Raw genomic sequence first — 22049 nt, 5'->3', positions numbered from 1 at the left:
TTCAGACAATCATGTCTTTAATTGTTTGATCTGACTGATGATGATGTCTGAGAGGCAGATCAGAATCTGTCAATGGCACTCTCCTTTATGACATTACACACTATCATCAGATCAGAGAGACACTGATCACGTCCCTTACCTTGAGTTACAGCTTAGTATGGCTAGTTAAGAATAAAATAATGAAGCCTGCTGTCTCTCTATGCTCATTTACTTAAAAGAGGATGCAGTTGTGCATATTCGGTAAACCAACAGAGATGGAAAATTCTGACTTGTTGCTGTACTCCAATCTTTTGTGGTCTGTAGTTGTCCCTGTTAATTTGCTGAGCAAAGTGAGGCCTAACACTCAGCCTTATGGCTTATCTTTGTCTTCCAACCTACACCAAACAGGCATCCTCAAGTTTGAGAGATGACCAAGACAGGCAGCAAGGTTATGGATATGATTAGTGTTGGATGACTAGCTCTAAATTTTTGTAATTAAGTGGCTAACTCTTGCCTGGAATGCATGAGAAATAGGAATTGCTCTTCTCCTTCCCTAGGCTGCTTTGCCAATTACTGCTGTTTATTTAACATACCTTATATTCCTGCTCTTTTGGGGCGTCAGTATAATTAAGGACCACTGTGCTTATGTACTACCATAGCCTTAGAGTTTTCCATGGCCTATGGTGACCAACTTTTCAAAAAGACAAAAATAGGACACATGGAGGCACCCCAAACATAGTTTTCTTCTTCTTCTAAGGCCACAAACCCGCTTCTCTTCCATCTGAGGCCTTGGTCATGTCAGAAGCTGAAGCTGGGCTGTGTTAAGAGCCATTTAGGAAGCCTGAGCCACTGTGGGGTGTTCTGGACTCTGTATTGGGCTGGGATGCCCTAGAGTGGCCTATGTCCCCAGTTCTTGTGGCATGCCACCTAGGGCTGGTGGAGGATATGAGGCTCCCAACAGTGACTCAGGCTACCTGAGAAGTTCTTACCAGAGCCCAGCTCTGACTTCCAGCTGGACCGGGGGCAGGGCTTCAGGGAGAGAGGAAGAGGCAAGGCAAGGCCCTGTGGCAAAGAGGGTGGCTAAGGCCCATCTCAAAACACAGACACACACAATAAGAGAGAGAGTGGTACTGCAGAGAATCTGGGACAAAACCTGTCCTGGAGTCATTCAGATCAGCCAAGGACCTGAACTGCATTTTGGGACCGTCCTGTACAATTTGGGGTGAGTGGTCAGCCTACAGCTGCCATAAATTTCATAATGTCCTGTAACAAGTAACAAGTGCTACATTCCTGACTGAAGAGAAGCCTGGAGATATTTCACTAACTTATTTTTAATAGGTTGTGAATGTGTTTTGCCTATTTTCACTTTCTTTTTAACTACTAAGGCTGCTATTTAATCAGAGAGAGGAAGGAAGATAAAACTACTACAATAATAGATTAAGGGGATAAACATGTATGAGTTGTCTATGTGCCAAGAGATTGCCATGCTGGTGCTTTCTTTTGACTGCTTTATCTGATTGAGTAGTGGAGAAATGTTGTTCAGTGGAATCATTTGCTGACCAAGTTTCATCAATCCTGTTTCAGAAAACTATTTGCTATCCAATTCAGTCAGGTATTCAAGAATATGATATTACACCTATGGTTACTGTATGCACCATTTGTGCACTGATTTAATCACAGTGTTTTATGAACCGGTGTAATTAAATTCATGCAGATGACATGTGTAGACACACATTCAGAATTGAGTGCCCGACATAGATTTAGTGTAAATCTGTAAAAATATTACGTAAGCTAAATTGACTATTGACTCTCTAAAGCAGTTTGAGTTTCCCTTCAAAGGAGATTCTGTCAAGCACTCTGTCACCAGCAGTGCCCAGCACTAGATGCTTCAAAGGAAAGTGCAAGAACACCCTGAATCTTTTGGATTAATGGTTTTTAATTGATATCTCCCTCTAAATAAGTAAGTTGGGTTAAATAGTTTACTGTTATTTATTCAAGCTCTTTCCATGAAATCCATCTGTCTTTTAAGGTTTGTTCTCTCTCTCTCTCTCTCTCTCTCTCTCTCTCTCTCTCTCTCTCTCTCTCTCTCTCTCTCTCTCCTGATCTGAAATGTCTGCTCTCTCTCTCTCTCTCTCTCTCTCTCTCTCTCTCTGATCTGATCTGATCTGATCTGAAATGTCTGCCTGTGAGTCTGTTTGTTCAAGAACTCCTACTAAATGGTAAGAGCTCTGACCACCAAATTTGGCATATAGATTCCTCTTATACTATCTTAAGCAAGGCCAGGGTTTGATTGTGCCAGGAAAATGGAAATGGGACTGTTTACCAAAACAATGGAAAGGAAGTGAGCAGAGAGGAGGGGTGTTATATTCACAGTGACCACTGGGGATAGTGAGCATAGTGGACAGCTAAGTGACCATTGAGAGCAACATCACGAGCCAAGAGATGGGGACAGGGCTCCGCATATGACCAGTCTGGTCACCATCCATGGTTAAGGTTCCTGTACTGGTGCTAGCCAGGCCTCCCTCTCCCTGTTCTGGCCCCCAGACCTCACAGCACAGGGCAGTCCTTTCAAACTGTGGGGCCCTATGCAACTGAGGGTCCCTCCCAGCTTCTGCTGGGGTCTGGGGCTTCCCCATTCTTCCCCTGTGCAGCTGCTAAGGGAACCAGAAGCTTCCCCCTCCCCCTATGTGGCACCTCAGTGGCTAGTATTGGGATTCCTTCCCACCCCCATGTGGCTCCTACGGAGGATTCCCTCGCTCTCCTCTGCCCTTCCCATCCCCACTTACTGGGATGCGGGAGCTTCCTTAGGCTGAAGCAGAGCTGCAGAGGCTGGGGGCTCCTCTCTGCCCATGTCTGTTAGCAGGGAACCTTCTTCTGGCCGATGGCAACACATGTGGCTGAGGCCAGGGAGAAGCCCTGCAGCATCTGCAGGCATACAAGCCCACAGGGCTGCATGGGGGCACCCCAACAGCTGGCTGGCTATGTGCCCTATGGCAGCCCTGGGGAGCCTCCCCCAGGTACAGCAATGTGGCCCTGAATGCCTCAGGGAATCCCCACCAGCACCACCATTTCCATTGTGGGTGCCCTCAAGGATCCACTGCCACGCCAACAGTACTATCCCCGCCACCACAGGTGGCCATGGAGAGCCCCCCACACTTCTCAGCCCCCTGCGCTGAGTCCTTTCTCCAGCCCAAACCCTCACTTCAGCCTCCCCACAACCTCTGCCCTGAGCCACTCCTCACCAATGAACCCTCACTTCAGCTCTTCCCCACACCAACCTTCTGCCCTCAGCCCCTCCTCACCCTAAACCCTAATTCCTGCACCCCCCAACCCCGTGCCTGAGCCCGTCTTCACCCCCAACCCTGACTTCTGCACCCCCACAGCCTCAGCTTCCTGCCCAGAGCTACCCCCGATCCCTCACTCTAGGTGCCCCCCCAAATCTCTGCACTGAGTCCCTCACCCCTAAACCGCATTCCTGAGCCCCTCCTCATTCTGCAACTCTCTTCCCTGATTCCTACACCCTCCACCACCTGGCCAGAGCCTACCTCCTGCCTTGACTCCTGTACCACCTGCCTGCATGGTCCCTTCTCCCCCGATCTCCCCAACTCGGCTCCAACGCAAAGCCAGCAGCTGGAATGAGTGGCCATGGGCCAGATCCGGGCAACACCAAGTACGTTTACTAGTTCAGCTCACGTTTGCAACAGCAATGTGTGTGTCCTCCTGCTTAAAATACTTCCTTATTTTCATTCACTCCCATGAGAGCTTGTAGTCAAGAGTTCCTTATTATGTGTCTAAAGGAGTAGTATACTGGCTTACAGCAGTTATGCTCAAATGATGCCTGCTCTGTATATATATGTGTGTATATTTGCATTGTCTGTGTTTTTAAAACCCACAGTAGTATGAGCCCTGGCTTTATGCAAGGCCTCTTCCTTATGTTTCTTTCTGACTGGTTTCTGTGCTTACGCAGCACCTACTTTTGGAGATCCAGATGTACTGTAGTATTTTAATCAGCAATTATTCTTTGGCTAGAATAGCTCTAATATATGGAACTTCCTCTCAGAAGAAGTAATCTATCAGTCTCTTTTTAAAAAACAAATTAAAACGTACACCTTTTTTTCTAATGGTGTGTTTTAACATGATTGCTGTTGAACTTATAATATTTATTACTTTCCTCTCTGTCCCCATTTAGCACCTTTGTCTTCTCTTTGCTTCCTGACTTTAACTAATAGTGCATTTTTATTATTTTAAATATATTGCATAAGACCTTGAGTTCCCACAGTGGGTGGGAATTGGGAGGATTTACTTTAGAAACACCTCGTTAGTAGTTCCTCTTTCTGTTTTGTTTCTCAGAACATTTCATTTAACTACTATAGCAATATGATCTGGTTATTTCCAAATGCCCATGTAACCTCTTAGGAGGGGTATTTCAAGGCTTGAACTTGCTACAATGATCATGTTGAAGGAAGTAGTTACAGCAGAGTTGTTTCCCAACATAATTAAGTAATATGTGGTCCTGTAGTTGAGATGTAACTTTATTTCAACAGTTTGTCTTTGTTCAAGCATGTAGCACAGTTTTTGCTCAGCTGTGTTTTCCAACAACTGACTTCCTTGATTACCTTGTTACAAATGAGCCTCTCCTAATTTCAGTGAAGTGGAAAACCACCTTAGAGGCATTAATCACAGCTCTACTAATGGAGCTGATCTGTCGACTGTAGATTGCCAACTATCTAGGATTGCCCTGGAGTCTCCAGAAATTCAAGATTAATCTTTAATTAAAGATTATGTCATATGATGAAACTGCCAGGAATATGTCCAACCAAAATTAGCAACCCTACTCCATTTACATGTCAGTCTATAGTTGATGGGAATCTAGTGTAGAATATTTTAACAATTTGCTATAGTAAAATACTTTTATTTTTTAATTATAACTGCTATAGTGAACTGTAAGACTATTCAACAAGTGGAATTTCTAGAGTTTTCACTCAAGGCTTTGCTATTACTTTGTTGTAATTCTCGAATTAATTTGAATATTGTTTAAAATACTTCTTATTAATACTGAAACAAAACGTGTTTAAAAAAGGCTCATTCTCTGTAATTTGCCAACTAATTTCAAAAAGCAACAGATTGTGTCAGTTTCAACATGAGTTTTAACAGGATAAAATTGTCAAACCTGGATGCCCTAAAATAAGACTTCTAAATTTGTGTTTCAGTAGCTAAATGAAATGGGTTTAGTTTTCCAAGGTAAGGAACCCCTGCATCTCCTGTTGTCTTCATTGGGGTTTGTGAGTATTTGGCACCTCTGAAAATGAGGCCACTTCTTGTTTTGGGGGAGGGGAATATGCATTTAGAAGGCTGATTATAGTCCTCCAGATTTGAAATTTTTAGCCATAATGTTAAATAAAATTAGTCAGTTATTGGACCTGACAGAATTCAACTTCGTATTTTGCATTCTGTAAACCTCCCTTCTCTTTTCTCCCACCAGCTTCATAGTCAGAACTCCAAGTTGTTATTGATCCTCCCCACTGCTGTTTTTACTTAATCTTCTCTATAATAAGCCAGCAAATGCTTTAAAATCTAGAACAGATTCACTTGACTCTTGTCAGTGTTTGGTGTCAGTTTCAAGGAACTCTTAGCGATAAACATGGTTTTAAGTACATTTTTGTTGTTTAAAACTACAGCTCTTATGAGAACCTAATACATTCAAAATCACCTTCTGGTTGTGACATGCACTAATGTAGGAGCTGCACCTGCTAGAATTAAAGTTAATAAACATAATCTCAAAAATTCTGAAAATACTTGTTGATATAATTAAAGATGTTGGTGCTTAAAGCCAGAGAAAAGAGCAAGGGAATGATGATTGCTTTTCAGGTGCAAAATATGTAATTGAACAAAACAGAGAGAAGAAAAGTTATATTTCCAGATTTTATGCAGGTATTACAAATAATAAATCATTGAAAATAAAAAAAGGAAAATGCTTCTTTTAGCTCTTTTTTCTATACATGCAAAAATAACATTTAGAATATGTTAAAATGCTTTGAATTGTGGACAATGGAAAAATTAAAATTAAAAGTCCAGCAGGAGATACTTCACATTTGCTACATGGCAATCTAATGTTGTAGTAGTTTGACATAAAATCGATTGCTGTTACTCGTAGATTAGGGTTGCCAGGTGTCCTGTTTTGAACCGGACAGTCTGGTATTTGAGCTTTCTGTCCAGGAAACAAATTGAAAAAATACTGGACATATAAATGTCTGGTATTTTCTAATTAAGTTTTATTATTATCATGAGTATCAGTATGTAGTTGCGTACTGCCTGGTTGGTAGACGCAGTGTGTGCGTGTCTACTAGCCAGGCAGTATGCAGCTATATAGTAGAGAGGAGGGGAGCGGGGTCAGGGCGGTATGGAATCCCCAGGGCCGGACTTGCCTATGTGCCCTGCCAGGACCATGCACGGGACGGGCAGCGCCCTGGGATCTGCATGTGCCTGGGCCAGCCCCGCTCACTACCGGCTGGTTCCCCCTCCCCTCCCAGCCAGCCCTACTCCCCTCGACCCCCTCCCAGCCATCCCTGCTTCCCGCCAGCCAGTTTCTTCCCCCAATCTCCCCGGGCCAGCCCCGCTCCCCTCAACTCCCTCCTGGCCAGTCCCGCTCCCCGCCGGTCAGCCCCGCTCCCCCCTCACCAATCCCCTCCCAGCCAGCCCCTTTCCCCCCAATCTGAGATCAAGTGTGTCCGGTATTTTTTTGAAATCATCTGGTAACCCTACTGTAGATGAATGTGGCATTTTATAGTAAAAGTAGCAATAATTTGTACTAATTAAAAGCTTTGCAAAAATTAAACTTTATAGCACATATTTGGTAGGAATATGATAGTGTACATGGGCTCATCAATTAACCTGCATGGTTATACCCAGACACTCCCTCTTTCCCGCTGCTGCCTCTGTATCAGAGGCAGCAGTGCTGGGGAAAGGCAGGTGGGAGCTGCAGCAGCCAGCTTTTAAGCTGGCTCCCCACGCATACTAGCTCCTGTGGGACCATCCCTCTTTTCCTGTTACCTCTGTATTGGTGGGGCTGGCATTAACCAAGCAGGGATAGAGGGGCGAGTGCTGGAGCACTCCTGGGGAAAAGCTGGGCCCTGTGCTCAGCAACTCCTCCCCTACCTTCCCAGAGTTTCTGGACTGCTGCAAATAGCTCATTTGCTGCACTCAATCTCAGAGAGGGATGGGGAGGAGCCAAGGAGGAACATTCGGGGATTGAAGTGGGGTGGCTCTGGAGTCTTGCAGCCAGGAGTTGGGAGTACAGGCCAGTGTGGCTGGCCGTGGGGGCTGGGAGTACAGCCTGGCCATGGAGCCCTGCAGCTGCCCTCCCTCTTCCCCCAAGCATTCTTTCCCCCTTAACCCTGCTTGGTTAATGCCAGTCCCTCTGCTGCTGCCATAACAGAGCCCCGCAGTCAGTGGAAGCAGGGGGGCTGGCATTGACTTGCCCTACTCGGGCATATTCCCTGGTTCGGGACTGGTCAGTTCCCAGGGGTGCCAGACTTGGGAGTTAGAAACCTGTATGATGTACTCCGATTGTCTTTTTGGTGTGTACCAATGGAGATGGAAAGTTCAACAGATAACACAGGATTGCTCATCTCAAAAAAGCTTTTCATATATTACTTAATTTGTTCATTGAGTGCTGGCTCTCTTATACAGATTAACAGAATAGAGATTCTCCATCCCAGGGATACACCGAGGTCTTGAAGGGAATACTCAACTAGATAGGTGCCTAGATATACAACGGGCTGCATATAAGGCTGCACAAAATCAGTATAATCTAAAATTTCATGCAGCGGATGACTTGTTTATATTGCTCTATATATTATACACTGAAATGCAAGTATAATATTTATATTTCAATTAATTATATAATTATATGATACAAATGAGAATGTAAGCAATTAATTCTTCAGTAATATTATGCTATGACACATTTTTATGTCTGATTTTTTTAAGCAAGCAGTTTGTGAGGTGAAACTTGGAATATGCAAGACAAACCTGACTCGTGAAAGGGATATAATAGTTGGAATGATTGAGAACCTCTGTAGTAGGGAATGGCTTTTAATTTACTGCTTGGAAATTAGGACATTTTTCCTTCATGAAGAAAAATATATCCTGCCATTGATGATCTGGGTCCATTTAGCCTTAATCCAGGTCTCACTGAAAATCAGCTGGATTTAGGCACTTACATACATAAATCACTTTTGAAATTGAGAGTTAGGGTAAAAATGTAAAAAATGATTAAGCAACTCAGGTCCCATTTAAAAAAATCTTTGGCATTTAGGCTCCTAATTTCTGTTGACTTTCAGCGAGAGTTAGGCCTGAGTTATTGAAGCACCTTTTAAAGTTTTACCATCCATCCCTTGTGAATTACAGCTACTTTTCATTTGCTTTCTGTATCAAATCTATATAAAAATCAGAAAGAAGGCTTAAGAAAATAATTGTGACTATATTTTCTGACACTTATGTTCTTGACTGTTAATGATAGATATTTTGTTGAAGTACTGTACTTACTAATGGGGGTGAGATAGCCGGAGGCACCCTTTCTCTCTTAGGTGCTGTTATCAGCCTTTTGAATGGCATGTGTTATAAGCCTGAGCCTGGGACAGGAACATGATTGCCCGCTGATCCGGAAGAGGAAGTGCCCTCTATGACCCCTTGGTGGATGGGTTCAGCCACACCTAGCCCTGCCCACAGGAAGTCAGAGGGCAGGTCTGGGGCTATAAGAGCCACAGGTTCAGTCGTAGCCAGGCAGCTGAGCTGAGCAGATGCCTGGCCCTGGCTCCCGCAGTGTAGACCTCAGCCACACTGCCCCCAGCCCCAGAACTGGGTTGGGCCGCCTGGACCCAGGGCTGGATTACCCAATAGGCAGACTAAGGACGTGCTTAGGGCACCAGCAAAGCAGGGGCACCCAAAAAAAAAGAGAGAGATTTTACGGTATAGTATTGTTTTTATTTTGAATTACATATGGGGGGCACCATAATCTTTTCAGTGCTTAGGGCCTCTAAAGGTCTTAATCCTGCCCTGCCTGGACCCCTGCCAACCTCAGAGCCCTGACCCGGACTGTGGAGACATCGGCCACCGCCCGAACCCATGCTGATCCCACCGGAACCCTTGCTGGGCACCGACGACTGGGCTGGCTCACCTGGAGCCCTGCCTGAACTGGAGCCCATGGACACCCTGCCAGCCCCACTGTTGCCCGAGGATCCACCAGAATCGGGTAGGCCCACAGGGGGCGTAGAAAGTGGCCCAGGAACAGCCGACCCTGTGACGGCTGAAGAAATGGAAGTTGGGTGGGCAGCACTCTGTGGTTTGGACCCCCTGCTGACCCACCAACCTGGATGTCGCATTACGGCCTGGAGCCCCGCCAGTTCAGTGGCTGTCCCCTTGCCACTGTTAGGGCCCTGGGCCGGGACGTGGTGGAGTAGGGAGGGCCCACATCCCCCTTGCTACTCATCCCCGTCCTCCCTCCCCGTCCCCCCGTAGAGCCAGAACCCCTGTGCTTGTCGGCTCTCCCAGAGTGAGGAGACCCGACTGCCTGTCTGGTTGGGACCCAGCCAAAGCTTTGATAGACACTTGTCGCCCTGACCCAAGGCTGCACCTTAAGTGTGAACTGGTGACTATTTGTATTAATCCCGTGTCCGTCGCCCCTGCCTTGACCCCGGGTGGGGCCTCACAAACTATCACTCGGCTGAGGCATGCCTCACGGACTTGTGGGCACTTTAGGGAATCAGCGGTGCCCCACCCGCTGATGTAGGACCCTTTTACAGCATGTTAAATTCTTCCATAGTGTGTAAGGCTCACCTTGCAGTAGGGATGTGGTAAGCATTGCTCTAACCAGGTAATGCTTGCCGGTTTGATTAACTTGTAGGGGCTGAAGCAGCTGCTCTTGCCCCGGTGCCCTCTGCAGGCAGAGGCTGCTCCGGCCAGCCAGCCAAAGCAGCTCCAGGCTGTGGTGGGCCTGGCCCAGCCCCCCTGCTGCAGGTTACATGCTGGCTGCCCAGGAGTGGCGCCAACTGCAGAGCCCTCAGTAAATACACCAGCAGCTCTTGCCGGCTCTGCTCCTGGAGAAGTGGCTTCCCTGCGGCAGCAAAACTGCCTCCTCAGGAGAGGCGCCAGCAGCTGTTGCTGGCTTTGCTCTCAGGGAGGAGCCAAGAGCAAAGCCAGTGGGCCCTGCAGTGAAAAGCTTATTTAAGCTGTATACTGCAGAGCCCCAGCATGTAACTCTGTGACCTCTATGCTTTTTAGCAGTTAAATGGTTACCTTTTTACATGGATTCTAATCGCCCTACTTTGCAGTAGGATCACTACAGTTAAGTTATTCGGGAGCAGCAGTAATTGTACATGGAGTTAAGTTCTATGATTGTTCTCAGTTGCAGTGCAAAAAGTGGGGAATCTCAAGCATACGGCCAAATGGTGCATGAATTGCATGGATTCACTGACTACAAATAATGGACATGGGGAACTACTACTACATCTCATAAACAGAGACACAGGGTTCTTTACCATATTCTTCTTCCTCGGGCTTTATGCTGAGAATAAGGGGTTATTTTTTTCATTCACAGCTGACCTCACATTCATGGATGAAGAGATTTTCATATTAGAACTGTGACTTGCAAAGTTCAATAATTTTTTAAAAATTAATAATACAGTTTGATCAAGCTTTATAATGTGTGACTAGGGATGTAATAGTATAGTTAATTAACCAATAAGCAGAAGCTTATAGGTTAATGTTATAGATTACATGCATTTCCTCTCTCCCTCACCAGTACATTTTTTAGCTGGCTTGCCAGCAGTCTGGCTCAGTCCTGGCTCATGCCAGGTCCAGGACCTACCCCTGCTGAGGCTCTGCATTTAAAGTGCATTAGGAGCCAGGCAGGCAGCCCAGCTCAGTTCTGGCATGCACCTGGTCCGGAAGCTCAGTTGGCCCCCGACAAAAAATTAATAAGGTTAATTTACTATTAACTGATATTTAACATCCCCATGTGTGATGTTCCCAAAGTTTTGTCTGCCTTTTAATCTTGTATATTTAATGATACCAGCACAGTTAAAGCATCATAGAATACTAGGACTGGAAAAGACCTTGAGAGGTCATCGAGTCCAGTCCCCTGCCCTCATGGCAGGACCAAATACTGTCTAGATCATCTCTGATAGACATTTATCTAACCTACTCTTAAATATCTGCAGAGATGGGGATTCCACAACCTCCCTGGGCAACTTATTCCAGTGTTTGACTACCCTGACAGTTAGGAACTTTTTCCTAATGTCCAACCTAAACCTCCCTTACTGCAGTTTAAGCCCATTGCTTCTTGTTCTATCCTCAGAGGCCAAGATGAACAAGTTTTCTCCCTCCTCCTTATGACACCCTTTTAGATACTTGAAAACGGCTATCATGTTTCCCTCCCCCCCCCCCCCCCCCCCCCCAGTCTTCTCTTTTCTAAACTAAACAGACCCAATTCTTTCAGCCTTCCTTCATAGGTCATTTTCTCTAGATCTTTAATCATTCTTGTTGCTCTTCTCTGGACCCTCTCCAGTTTCTCTGCATCTTTCTTGAAATGCGGTGCCCAGAATTGGACACAATACTCCAACTGAGGCCTAACCAGCGCAGAGTAGAGTGGAAGAATGACTTCTCGTGTCTTGCTCAAACACACCTGTTAATGCATCCCAGAATCATGTTTGCTTTTTTTGCAACAGCATCACACAGCTGACTCATATTCAGCTTGTGGTCCACTATAACCCCTAGGTCCCTTTCTGCCATACTCCTTCCTAGACAGTCGCTTCCCATTCTGTACGTGTGAAACTGATTGTTCCTTCCTAAGTGGAGCACTTTACATTTGTCTCTATTAAACTTCATCCTGTTTACCTCACACCATTTCTCTAATTTGTCCAGATCATTTTGAATTATGACGCTATCCTCCAGAGCAGTCGCAACCCTTCCCAGCTTGGTATCATCTGCAAACGTAATAAGCGTACTTTCTATACCAATATCTAAATCGTTGATGAAGATATTGAACAGAGCCGATCCCAAAACAGACCCTTCACTCATCTGAGGAAGTGGGTTTTACCCATGAAAGCTCATGATATATTTGTTAGTCTCTAAGGCAGGAATGGGCAATAATTTTTGATGGGGGGGCCACTCCAAGATTTTGAAAAGTGATCGAGGGATACACTCCTGGCTGGCTGCAGGGCTGAACAAGGCTTCCTTGTCGACAGCAACGCATCCAGACTGCCCCGATCTTCCGACAAACAGCTGATGATCAGCTGGTTGGCAGAGCGCGGCAGCAATTTAAATTTAAATGAAGCCGCGATTATTTAAATCGCGGCTTCATTTCCCTCTGCCGATCAGCCTAATCTACATGGCTCCATCGACGGAGCCATGTAGTTTAGACACACCCATAGGCCCTGTTGGACTTGTACCTTGGAAGGAGTGTGTTTTGTTCATGTCTGAGTTGCCAAAGATCTGTCTGACAAGGGTGGTAACCAGTAGGAGGCACAGTGAGCAGCTCAAAAGCTGAAAAAAGAGACAGGCATGCACATACCTAATGGATCCAGCCCCCAAACTCAGAGCTCCTTCAGCATTGGGAAGCCTGTGCTGGTGCTCCAGCCTCCGGCTGTCCCCCACCACAGGGCTGGAGACACAAAAATCTACTAGACTGGGCCCCTCTAAGCTCTGATGGGCAAGTGGTATGTGGGAAGTGTCTTTCTCCTGTTCAGGGCCATGTCAGTGAGGGTTTTTGTTTTTTGGTTTGTTGCTTCTCACTTGTGTGCGGCCCCTGATTGATTTTTTCTGTGGGTCAACAGCCCCAAAAAAGGTTCCTCATCCCTGCAATAGAGGGTATTCAGAAGAGGCAAGTAGCTCCATCACACTAGCATAGCTATGTGTGCAAAAATATCACACCCCTTTTTACAGGGCCTTAAGGAACCTTATGAGGGAGTGATTTTTCCATGAAATGCAGAACTGCCATTTTTGGTAGTTTTAATTATTTAGTAAGGAAGAGAACGTCACCATTATCTATATTGCCATTATTTTTGGCATAGACTTAAGCTTTGTGTAATACTTAATTGTGCATCACAAAACAATTGAAGGTTAAAGTTCAAATTTTTGGTATCACATGCCCTCTAGCTGCACTTTAACTGAGAGATCTCTCACTGTCACAAGTGGAGAAGGGAGAAATGTAGATATCAGAAAATAAGTTCAGCAGATAAAATGTATATAAATAGATGCAAATTACTTGTGTGCTAGGTTGTTCTTTCCTGTGTTTTACAAAGTATGTTGGTTTCAATAAAGTTTAAAATATGCTTAAAATATTTTTAAAAAGGTGCGTGGGATAGGCAGTGTTTCAAGCATACAAAAGGAATAAAACTATATAATGTTTCCACGTCAGCAGCAACAAAAAGCAAGAATTGACCAGAGCTGACCAGTCTGCACTGATTTTAAAAAATGTGGAGAGAAAACATTTCTGGTGGATCACCGCTCTTTGATAGAAAGATAACTCTGCAGAGCCCCTTTGGAGTTTGGTTTTCAAATGGAAAATGTGGAAACTAGTGCTTTTATCAATCAGCCAACACAAATCAGGCTGAAAACCAGCTGTAGAAATAACATAAGTTGAGGTAGACATGAACAGTGTTGTTAGTTTATTGATTTGACATAACTGGCTCTTCAGAAAGTGGAGAGGTTACAAATAATAAATCAGCTCAAATACTAAACTCTGTTAGAAAATAATACTGTTAATAATGGCACTTTTTGTGTGCTTTCTAATTTACAGTTTATGCAAACAGAAATGTATACAGTACACTTCAATTATTGAAAGAGGTCTACATTTAAATGGTGATAGACTTGTATCTTATTTTTTAAATAATTTAATAAATTCTTTGCAATTTTTTTACATCAGTAGGCTACTTTTATCTGTATATATACATTACTTTACCACTATTAATTCAAATGCAAAATAGATCAGCTCATATTTACAAAGCAATCAAAAACCTTCAGGAATTGAAATGGAAAGGCCCCACTTTTGATTTACTGGTGTTTGCTATGTTTTGAGAACTTGACCTATCAAAGATTTGGCCATAAAATTCCATATATTTTCACTACCCCATATGTAATTTTCTTTCAAGTACAGTTTCTAATGTTTGTGTTCATATGTTTTTATATTTGTACAAGCCCTGCAAAGCGGCTGTCCATTTGGGTATTTATTTTTAAAAAGTAAAATTGCTGTTGCCCATTTGGGTATTCATTTAAAAAAAAAAAACACTACTAATCTAATATTAATGGAGAGTGAGTGCAAATACAGAAAGCATTGTCAGCCTTCCCCTAGAAAAGTAGTTGGGCAGTTTCATGTCATAAAGTCTATAGAGTAGCCAGGTTCACGGTTGAAAATAAAAACCCAGTCTAATCCAGAAACATAAATGAGGGGGATGATACCCTGATATTTAAAATATTTCTGAAGATATATGCAATCATTCTTAACTTCATGCACACACACACACAATCTAAACTTTAAAACGGTCTTCAGATTTGTAGAATATGTTGAAGTAAACTGATTAATTTTTTTCATTAAAACAGCATCTATTGGACAACTTTGAGTTACAGTATCAAATCATTCTGATAAAACTGAAATTTTATAAAAAGACAATGGAATGGAACCTAGTGACGCTAAAACACAGTGAATGGTTCCACAGACAAAGCATGAGGTCCCATATAAAAGAGTAAAAGAGCAAAATGAAACATGAAAATCAAATTTCATAGTACATTAAAAGTGACACGAAATGATAATCTGAAGAGAGATTATAAAAGATCAATGGTGTGAAGCAAGGATTTTCATGTAAGTGGAAAAGGACAGAAATTAATGTGGCATTTTATCCATTACAAATGAAGAGGATGCATATTTGTGAAGATTAGGGATAAGATTATGTGGGGATATAAAATTGTAAGTGAACAAGGAAAGCAAATAGTGGAGTTAAAAAACTGATGCAGCTAAATCTCTAAGGCCATGTCTACACTAGGAAATTATTTCAAAAGTACTAAATTCAACTTAAGAACTCCCAATTTAACAAATTCAAACTAGTGTTCTCACTAGGGGGAAATTAGTCGGAGGCATGTTTAGTTAATGTGGTAGCACTAACTTGGATTTAGAGCCCCAGGAAGCACTCTGGGGAGTAGCAGGAGGCCTCCGAGAGGCCAATAAATTCAAATTAGCAGCACTGGAACGTCCATACTGACGTTATTTCAAAATTACTATTTTGGAATTAGCGTTACTCTTTGTGAAAAGTAGGAGTACAGAGTTCAAATTCCATGGCCCCTTATTTTGAAATAATGGTCTTGGTAATGTGGATGCACCACTTTTAAATTCGAACTTGAAAGGGTTATTTCGGAATAAAGTCCTAGTGTAGACCAAGGCTAAGACAGCTATAACATTCTGGAAGTGCTTTTTAAAGAGGCATTCAATCTTGTGTGAGACTATAGTCACACTAGATAAAGTTGGTTTCTCTCCTAGAAATTCAGTGCCTTGAACTTGTGTAGCAACTGAATGCTGGACTGCACTTGTAGCAACTGTTACAGGACAGAAAAGAAAAGTTAATTCTTCTAGATGGGTATGTGAAGTTTTATTAGCTGTTCACTTGTTGGTGGGAATTATAGGAGGCAGACAGCAACAGTTACAAATTCTCAGAGTAGAAAAGGAAACCAATGATTTGCGAAAATGCTCGTCCATGGCCAGGTGAAAGCACAGGCAGTATAGGCTCTCTCAAACTGAGAGTAACTGGTACAGTGAAGTCTCCCTTAGTCTGCAGACAGCCTGAACAATAGCTCTTTAGAAGTATGAGGTGTCCCATTCATTTCAATGTGATGTTAACTCTAAACTCTATTGTTAACAAGCATAGATCTCCTCCTCTAAATAATTTTTTGCTATGTTGCCAGTTCTCTTCATGCTCCACTATCTCATCGGGTGTGTTGTAAGCAAAACTCATGAAGTCATTCTGCCGCTCTACTCTGCACTAGTTAGGCCTCAGCTGGAGTACTGTGTCCAGTTCTGGGTGCCACATTTCAAGAAAGATGTGGAGAAATTGGAAAGGGTACAGAGAAGAGCGACAAGAATGATTAAAGGTTTAGAGAACATGACCTATGAAGCCAGGCTTCATGAACTGGGCTTGTTTAGTTTGGAAAAAAGAAGATTAAGGGGGGACATGATAGCGGTTTTCAAATATCTAAAAGGGTGTCACAAGGAGGAAGGAGAAAATTTGTTCCTCTTGGTTTCTGAGGACAGGACAAGGAGTAATGGGCTTAAAGTGCAGCAGGGGAGGTTTAGATTGGACATTAGGAAAAAATTCCTAACTGTCAGGGTGGTCAAATATTGGAATAAATTGCCAAGGGAGGTGGTGGAATCTGCCTCTCTGGAGATATTTAAAAACAGGTTAGATAGACATCTGTCAGGGATGGTGTACACGGAGCTTGGTCCTGCCTTGAGGGCGGGGGGCTGGACTCGATGACCTCTTGAGGTCCCTTCCAGTCCTATTATTCTATGATTCTATGATCGTCTTGAAACTAGTTTCAGAAATGGAACTCTGATAAATGATTTGTCTGAAAATAGAGGAACACAAACACCTCTTTTTGTCATTGCAACTTTATCCTCTCTCAACTCCAGCTTCATTCTGTACAGGATGCTCTTTCCCAAGAGTTTGCTGGCCATGTTCTATCAAGTGCTACTTGTCCTAAAAAGTCCAGACTATCAACTTTAAAAAATGCATTTAACTTCCTTTGCAGCATTTGTAAAGTCTTAAATGTCATGCCATTTATTTGCTGTAGATGTCTTGTAAACAACACCACAATGTTATGAGCACAGGAAAATATGAAGGCAATTTGAGGAACCAGGTGTGTCAAGGACACAAAACTCTTGGTGGCTCTATTCTGCCGGCTCTCAATATGTTTAAAAATCAGAAGCACAGCGGGGGGGGGGAGACCCGGTGCGAGTCGGGCCAGCTCATTCCCCCACTGCACTCCAGCCTTTTTACATTTACCAGCTCTTAATACATTTAAAAGGCAGAGCTGCAAAGGGGGTTAGCTCTCAGGGTTAGGAGCTAACCCCGCTATGGCTCTCCCGCTTATTGACTAATTGACTAGTCGATGAAAAATCCATTGACTAGTCGATTAGTTGATTAAACTAAATTTAACATCCCTGTGAAAGGGATTAATATGATTGAGCTGAACAGTCCTTCAAGTGGTTTACTATACAGGGGAATAAACATAAAATTATTTTGGGCAAAAGTCTTAAAATAAGTAATTAATAAAAAAAATATAAACAATATACGAAAAAGAACAGTAGAGACACCAACCTGTTCTTGGGAGAGCTGAATAAATTACTATCCAGAAAATAGAAGCGGAGACAGGTGTGTGGAGGAATAGTATTGAAGTGGGGAAAAGGAGAAAGACATGGTAAATGGATTGTGAGCCATTTTTCCTGTCTCATGTACAGTAGTTTGTAATCAATAAAGAGAGAGACAAAAACCTGGAATAGAGAGTATGGTGAAATGGTACTATGAACCAGCTAAAAGGGTTTTAAAGTTATTCTCATTTCTTTTGCAACATAATCTTGCTAACCTGCACTTTGGTAAACTATATATCCACACTAATGTGGAATTTTAGTTTTGCAGTTTTACTTCTAAACCCATGGAATTCTGCTACTGTATTGATACATGGCCAGTTTTGATGATATCACGTTCCCCAAAAGCCAGCAGGAGAGGACTAATTCATCTTCTGGCCTCTCTGCTGTCTATACTCAAGTGAGGGCACTTACAATTAGCCATTGGATCAGTGCTCTCACCAAACATTTTGGTCCCAAAACCTCTCTAACTTGCCCTCTCCTGTTTGTGCAGGTCAACGAGGTTCCACTATTTGTATTTGCAGCATCTCTGTTTTTCAAATACTCTCCCAACTGTGAAATTTGGCAATCTGCACTGAATTTCTTTATTGCTATTGCAAATTAAGAGAATTGAATTGATACCATGCATCCTAGAGTCATGTTGCAAGGAGTTCCTCTTCTAAATATTTAGCAAGTAACTAATGCTGGTTGGAATTAATAACTATCCATTTTAAATATTCTGTTGTGGATTAGTTTCCGCCCTTCCTTACCTGGCTGTTGCTGTATTAAATAAAATACAAATTATTTTTGTTTATGTAAAACAAAGCAGTTTCAAGTGGTTAAATTTAGATGCTAAAATGTTTAAAAATACTAGAAGCTATAGATTTTGCTTTTCGTTCTGCTTTACATTTCCTGTTACTTCATGTGCTATAATTTTGATGTTTAAAAAGTAAAATAGTGATAACTGAGCCTAGTTTAAGAATGACTACTCATAGTCTAACACATTTTAAAGGAAGCAACACATTGTTCTGTTCAAGGAAAAGAGTAACTTATGAGACTTATAAAGGGTTCCAGGTCCTCGCCCATTTTAAAACAATATCTAGATTGAAAAGCTTTTTCCTCCCAATGTTGAACAATGTCCTGTGATTAAAGAGACTCAGTTTATTACTATCATAAACATATCCCTTAAAAATGCAAAATGTTCATTAGAAACATATTTATTTGTGTAAGATAATTCACTCTAGTTACACAACCTTTTGTGAACCATAACACTTAGCCAAACACTCTTCAATAGTGTACATTTTGCTTTCACTCTGACTTCATGAACCACTGTATCCTTCATTTTAATAAGAGCAAATGTCTCTTCATTCTCTTAAAATAGTTAATAAATATTTCTGAACCATTGAAATGTTTTTATGACACACAGAGAGCAATGAAAACATAAATGCACGTTTGTTATTTGTTACCTTTAGGAAGATTTGATTTGTCAAAGAAGTTAAGATGTAGCTAAGTCTGTATGAGAATATCTTTTCTTAGAATTACATTTTAGGTTCCTCTTCCCTTCTTTGAATAAGGGATAGGAAGCAAATTAATTAAATACTAAAGAAACTAATAATTAGCACTTCACAATTAAAACTTGTATAGTTGAACACTCTGATATTCTGCAGAGATCATCTTCACCAAGAATAGCTGTTCTTTTAAAATTAAAACAATTGTGTTCCTTTATGGAGAGTAAAATACTACTTTTTTTCTTGTACAAGATAACAAAGTGCTATGTATTCAATCAGGGCTTCATTTAAGCTCTTAGTGATTTCTCCAGACAGGATTATTAGAACTGTGAAGACAAAGAACATGTTTTTTATCTGACTCAGTGCATTGAAAATATTGGAAAACACAGGGATGATTATAATATGTAGATAGACTCTTAAGAGACTTTTTGCAACATTTTTTACACTCTGTAGATTTTAACCTGTAAATTATATATTTATAATGGAAGTTCTTTTCAAGCCTCCTTCTTAGGTGCTCCCATATATAATATTTCAAGATAGACAAAACTTTGTCACAAATTGAGTACAGAATACAAAACACTGCAGTAATTGAGCACCATTGGATTCTTTCATACCTACGTCATAACTTGCTGTACTACTGTGCTTTCATGAGAACATCTTTGATTTCCACAGTGTATTCTTTTAAGCAGCCGTCGTAATTTGTGGGGAAAGTTTTTGTTAATAGATCGGTAGAGTAGAGGCATCACAAAACTACTTGAGAAAGCCAACAATTTTGATAAACTCTCGATAAAAGTTAATATTCGGATGTAATTTTCATCTGTAAGTGTTCCTTGTGCATTAATAAAAGTATTTACTAAAAGAGTTACATAGTAGGGGGTCCATAATGTAAACTGTGTACAGACTGTAGCAATCAAAAGCCTGTGCACTGAAGGATCTAATCTTCCAGTGTCTTGGTCCAGTGGTGTAGTCTCATTACGAATTCGCAAAATTAACACAAGTGCATACAGTACAGCAATAACTGGTACGACATACCCAATAAAAACCATAATGGCATCTGCTGCTTCTTTGTTTTGCATCTTGGAACATTCAATTATTTTAGTGGATACGTGATTGCAAACGTAGAATAAGAGAGATGAGAAACTTGTAAGCATAGCTCCTCCCCAGATGAATCCACATACATGTTTAGTGTTGTACACGCTTGACATGTAAGTTCTTGGTAAAGCACGTTCAATGTAGTAATCCAGGCTGAGCAATGTAGTAGAGTACATGATAACTAAAGATGAAACATTGAATAAAATGAGTAATGTAATATAAACTTCATTGTTAAAATTCCAGATGGCCCATTTTGTATTGCCAGGTCCTAGAAGGTACATTGGTGCCATGCCACTGATGATCAGGCCAGCAATTGCAATATTGACAAAGTAAACATCTGGCATTGTCATAGTTGCTTTGTTACAGAGATTGACTAGGACCAGCAGGGCATTGTAACAAAGGCCAACTGGAAAACAAATGATGAGGTAGAGTAAGGAAAAGATGAAAAGAACCAGATGGAAGTCATGGCAGAGATTCTGGTTCTCGCTGTTCTTGGTATCATTGACAGCTTCACAGCTCCACATAGTGATCTTAACTTTTGTATCTTCCCTTCTGATTACCAGCTTTTCTGAAGGGAGAGAAATAGCAAAGGTAAATAAATTGTTCATGTTTTAAATTCTAAATAAAATTGAATCTAAGCTTGAAGAAAACATATTACACACAACATGTGATCATTTTATGTGCTACAAATGGTTAAAGTGCATGGGTGGTTGTTAGTCTAGGATCTGGAGAAGGTCCAGAGAAGAGCAACAAGAGTGATTAAAGGCCTAGAGTACATGACCTATGAAGGACGACTGAAAGAATTGGGCTTGTTTAGTTTGGAAAGGAGAAGACTGAGAGGGGACATGATAGCGCTTTTCAGGTATCTAAAAGGGTGTCACGAGGAGGGAGGAAAATTGTTCTCCTTGGCCTGTGAGAATAGGACAAGAAGCTATGGGCTTAAACTGCAGCAAGGGAGGTTTAGGCTGGACATTAGAAAAAACTTCCTGTCAGGGTGGTTAAACACTGGAATAAGTTGGCTAGGAAGGTAATGGAATCTGCATCTCTGGAGATATTTAAGAGTAGGTTAGATAGACATCTGTCAGGGATGGTGTGACGGCGGGTTGGGGGTCCCCCGTCTCCTGCAACCCGAAATGGCACAAACAGACTGCACCAGCCGGTGGAATAGAGGAAGTTTATTGCCTCTCCAGGATACAGCACAGCACAGATGTAATCTGGTCACAGAGCTGTGCTAGGATGCCTCAGGCCCCCTTGAGATCGGGGAGACTGGGCCCCTAAACTCCAGCCCCTTTCCCTAGGCTGTCTCCTCCATGCTCTCAGACAGCCACTCACTAACTCTCTTCCAGCCCTGCCCCCCAGCCAGGGCAGCATTCAACCTTCCTTTGTTCCTCTCCATGGGGGGTGTCTGGCCATACTGGTTTGCATAGTGACTCATCCTGTTTTGCTGGGTCGTGGTACCCACGGCAGCCAGTGGGGGTTACCCCAGAGCCAGCAGCATAGAAACCAGCCAGGTACCCCCACTACGTCACAGATGGTCTACGGTGCTTGGTCCTGCTGTAAGGGCAGGAGACTGGACTCAATGACTTCTCAAGATCCCTTCCAGTTCTAGAGTTCTATGATTCTAGGGAAAAAAAATTTATGGCTCAGAATTATGTTTTTGTAATTTGAATAGATGTGTGGAATTCTTAATATTAGTTAGTGTGTGTGTTTGTATTTCGAGTTACCATATCCATCATACTAATTAATTTGTTATAGAGCATGCAACAGATATTAATACATAAGCTATACCTCTTGTACAATGCATTTGAGTATTATTCAAGGTCAGGATAGATCATAATGGAAGGTGGGACCAGATTAGGCCAATAGTGAGATGGACCAAGACCACAGAGAACTTGGAAAACTAATGTATATTTTCTAGTAATGTACCCAAATTAAGGCCTCAGGTCAATGAATAATTACCCGATGATTTCAGTAGGACCACATATGTAAGTATAATTATGGTTCATTGTTTGGAGGATTGGGGCCCAATTCATTAATTTCTACTTTACTTCGGTAGAGAATAATTTTTAAAAGTATAGGGT

General features: G+C 42.2%; 2 protein-coding genes across 10 annotated transcripts in view; one reads left to right on the top strand and one right to left on the bottom strand.

The window, feature by feature from the left end:
• Positions 1-22049, top strand: part of CHLSN (cholesin) — a 236458-nt gene that overhangs the window by 100976 nt on the left and 113433 nt on the right. The gene's annotated exons all lie outside the window — the stretch shown is intronic.
• The window catches only part of GPR146 (G protein-coupled receptor 146), an 89111-nt gene that overhangs the window by 439 nt on the left and 66623 nt on the right, over positions 1-22049 (bottom strand). For 3 of the 5 annotated variants that reach the window (XM_075899561.1, XM_006112844.4, XM_075899563.1), the window contains one exon: positions 13624-20536. The exons of the other annotated variants lie outside the window; for them this stretch is intronic. In XM_075899561.1, the coding sequence (XP_075755676.1) occupies positions 19491-20492 (1002 nt within the window). In that variant the 5' untranslated portion in view covers positions 20493-20536 and the 3' untranslated portion in view covers positions 13624-19490. Of the gene's footprint in view, positions 1-13623; positions 20537-22049 lie in introns of those variants that run through there. 5 annotated transcript variants of the gene reach the window in all.

The sequence above is a fragment of the Pelodiscus sinensis genome, chromosome 16, assembly GCF_049634645.1.
Source record: "Pelodiscus sinensis isolate JC-2024 chromosome 16, ASM4963464v1, whole genome shotgun sequence".
Classification (NCBI taxonomy): domain Eukaryota; kingdom Metazoa; phylum Chordata; order Testudines; family Trionychidae; genus Pelodiscus; species Pelodiscus sinensis.
This window is presented reverse-complemented; position numbering and strand designations above follow the sequence as displayed.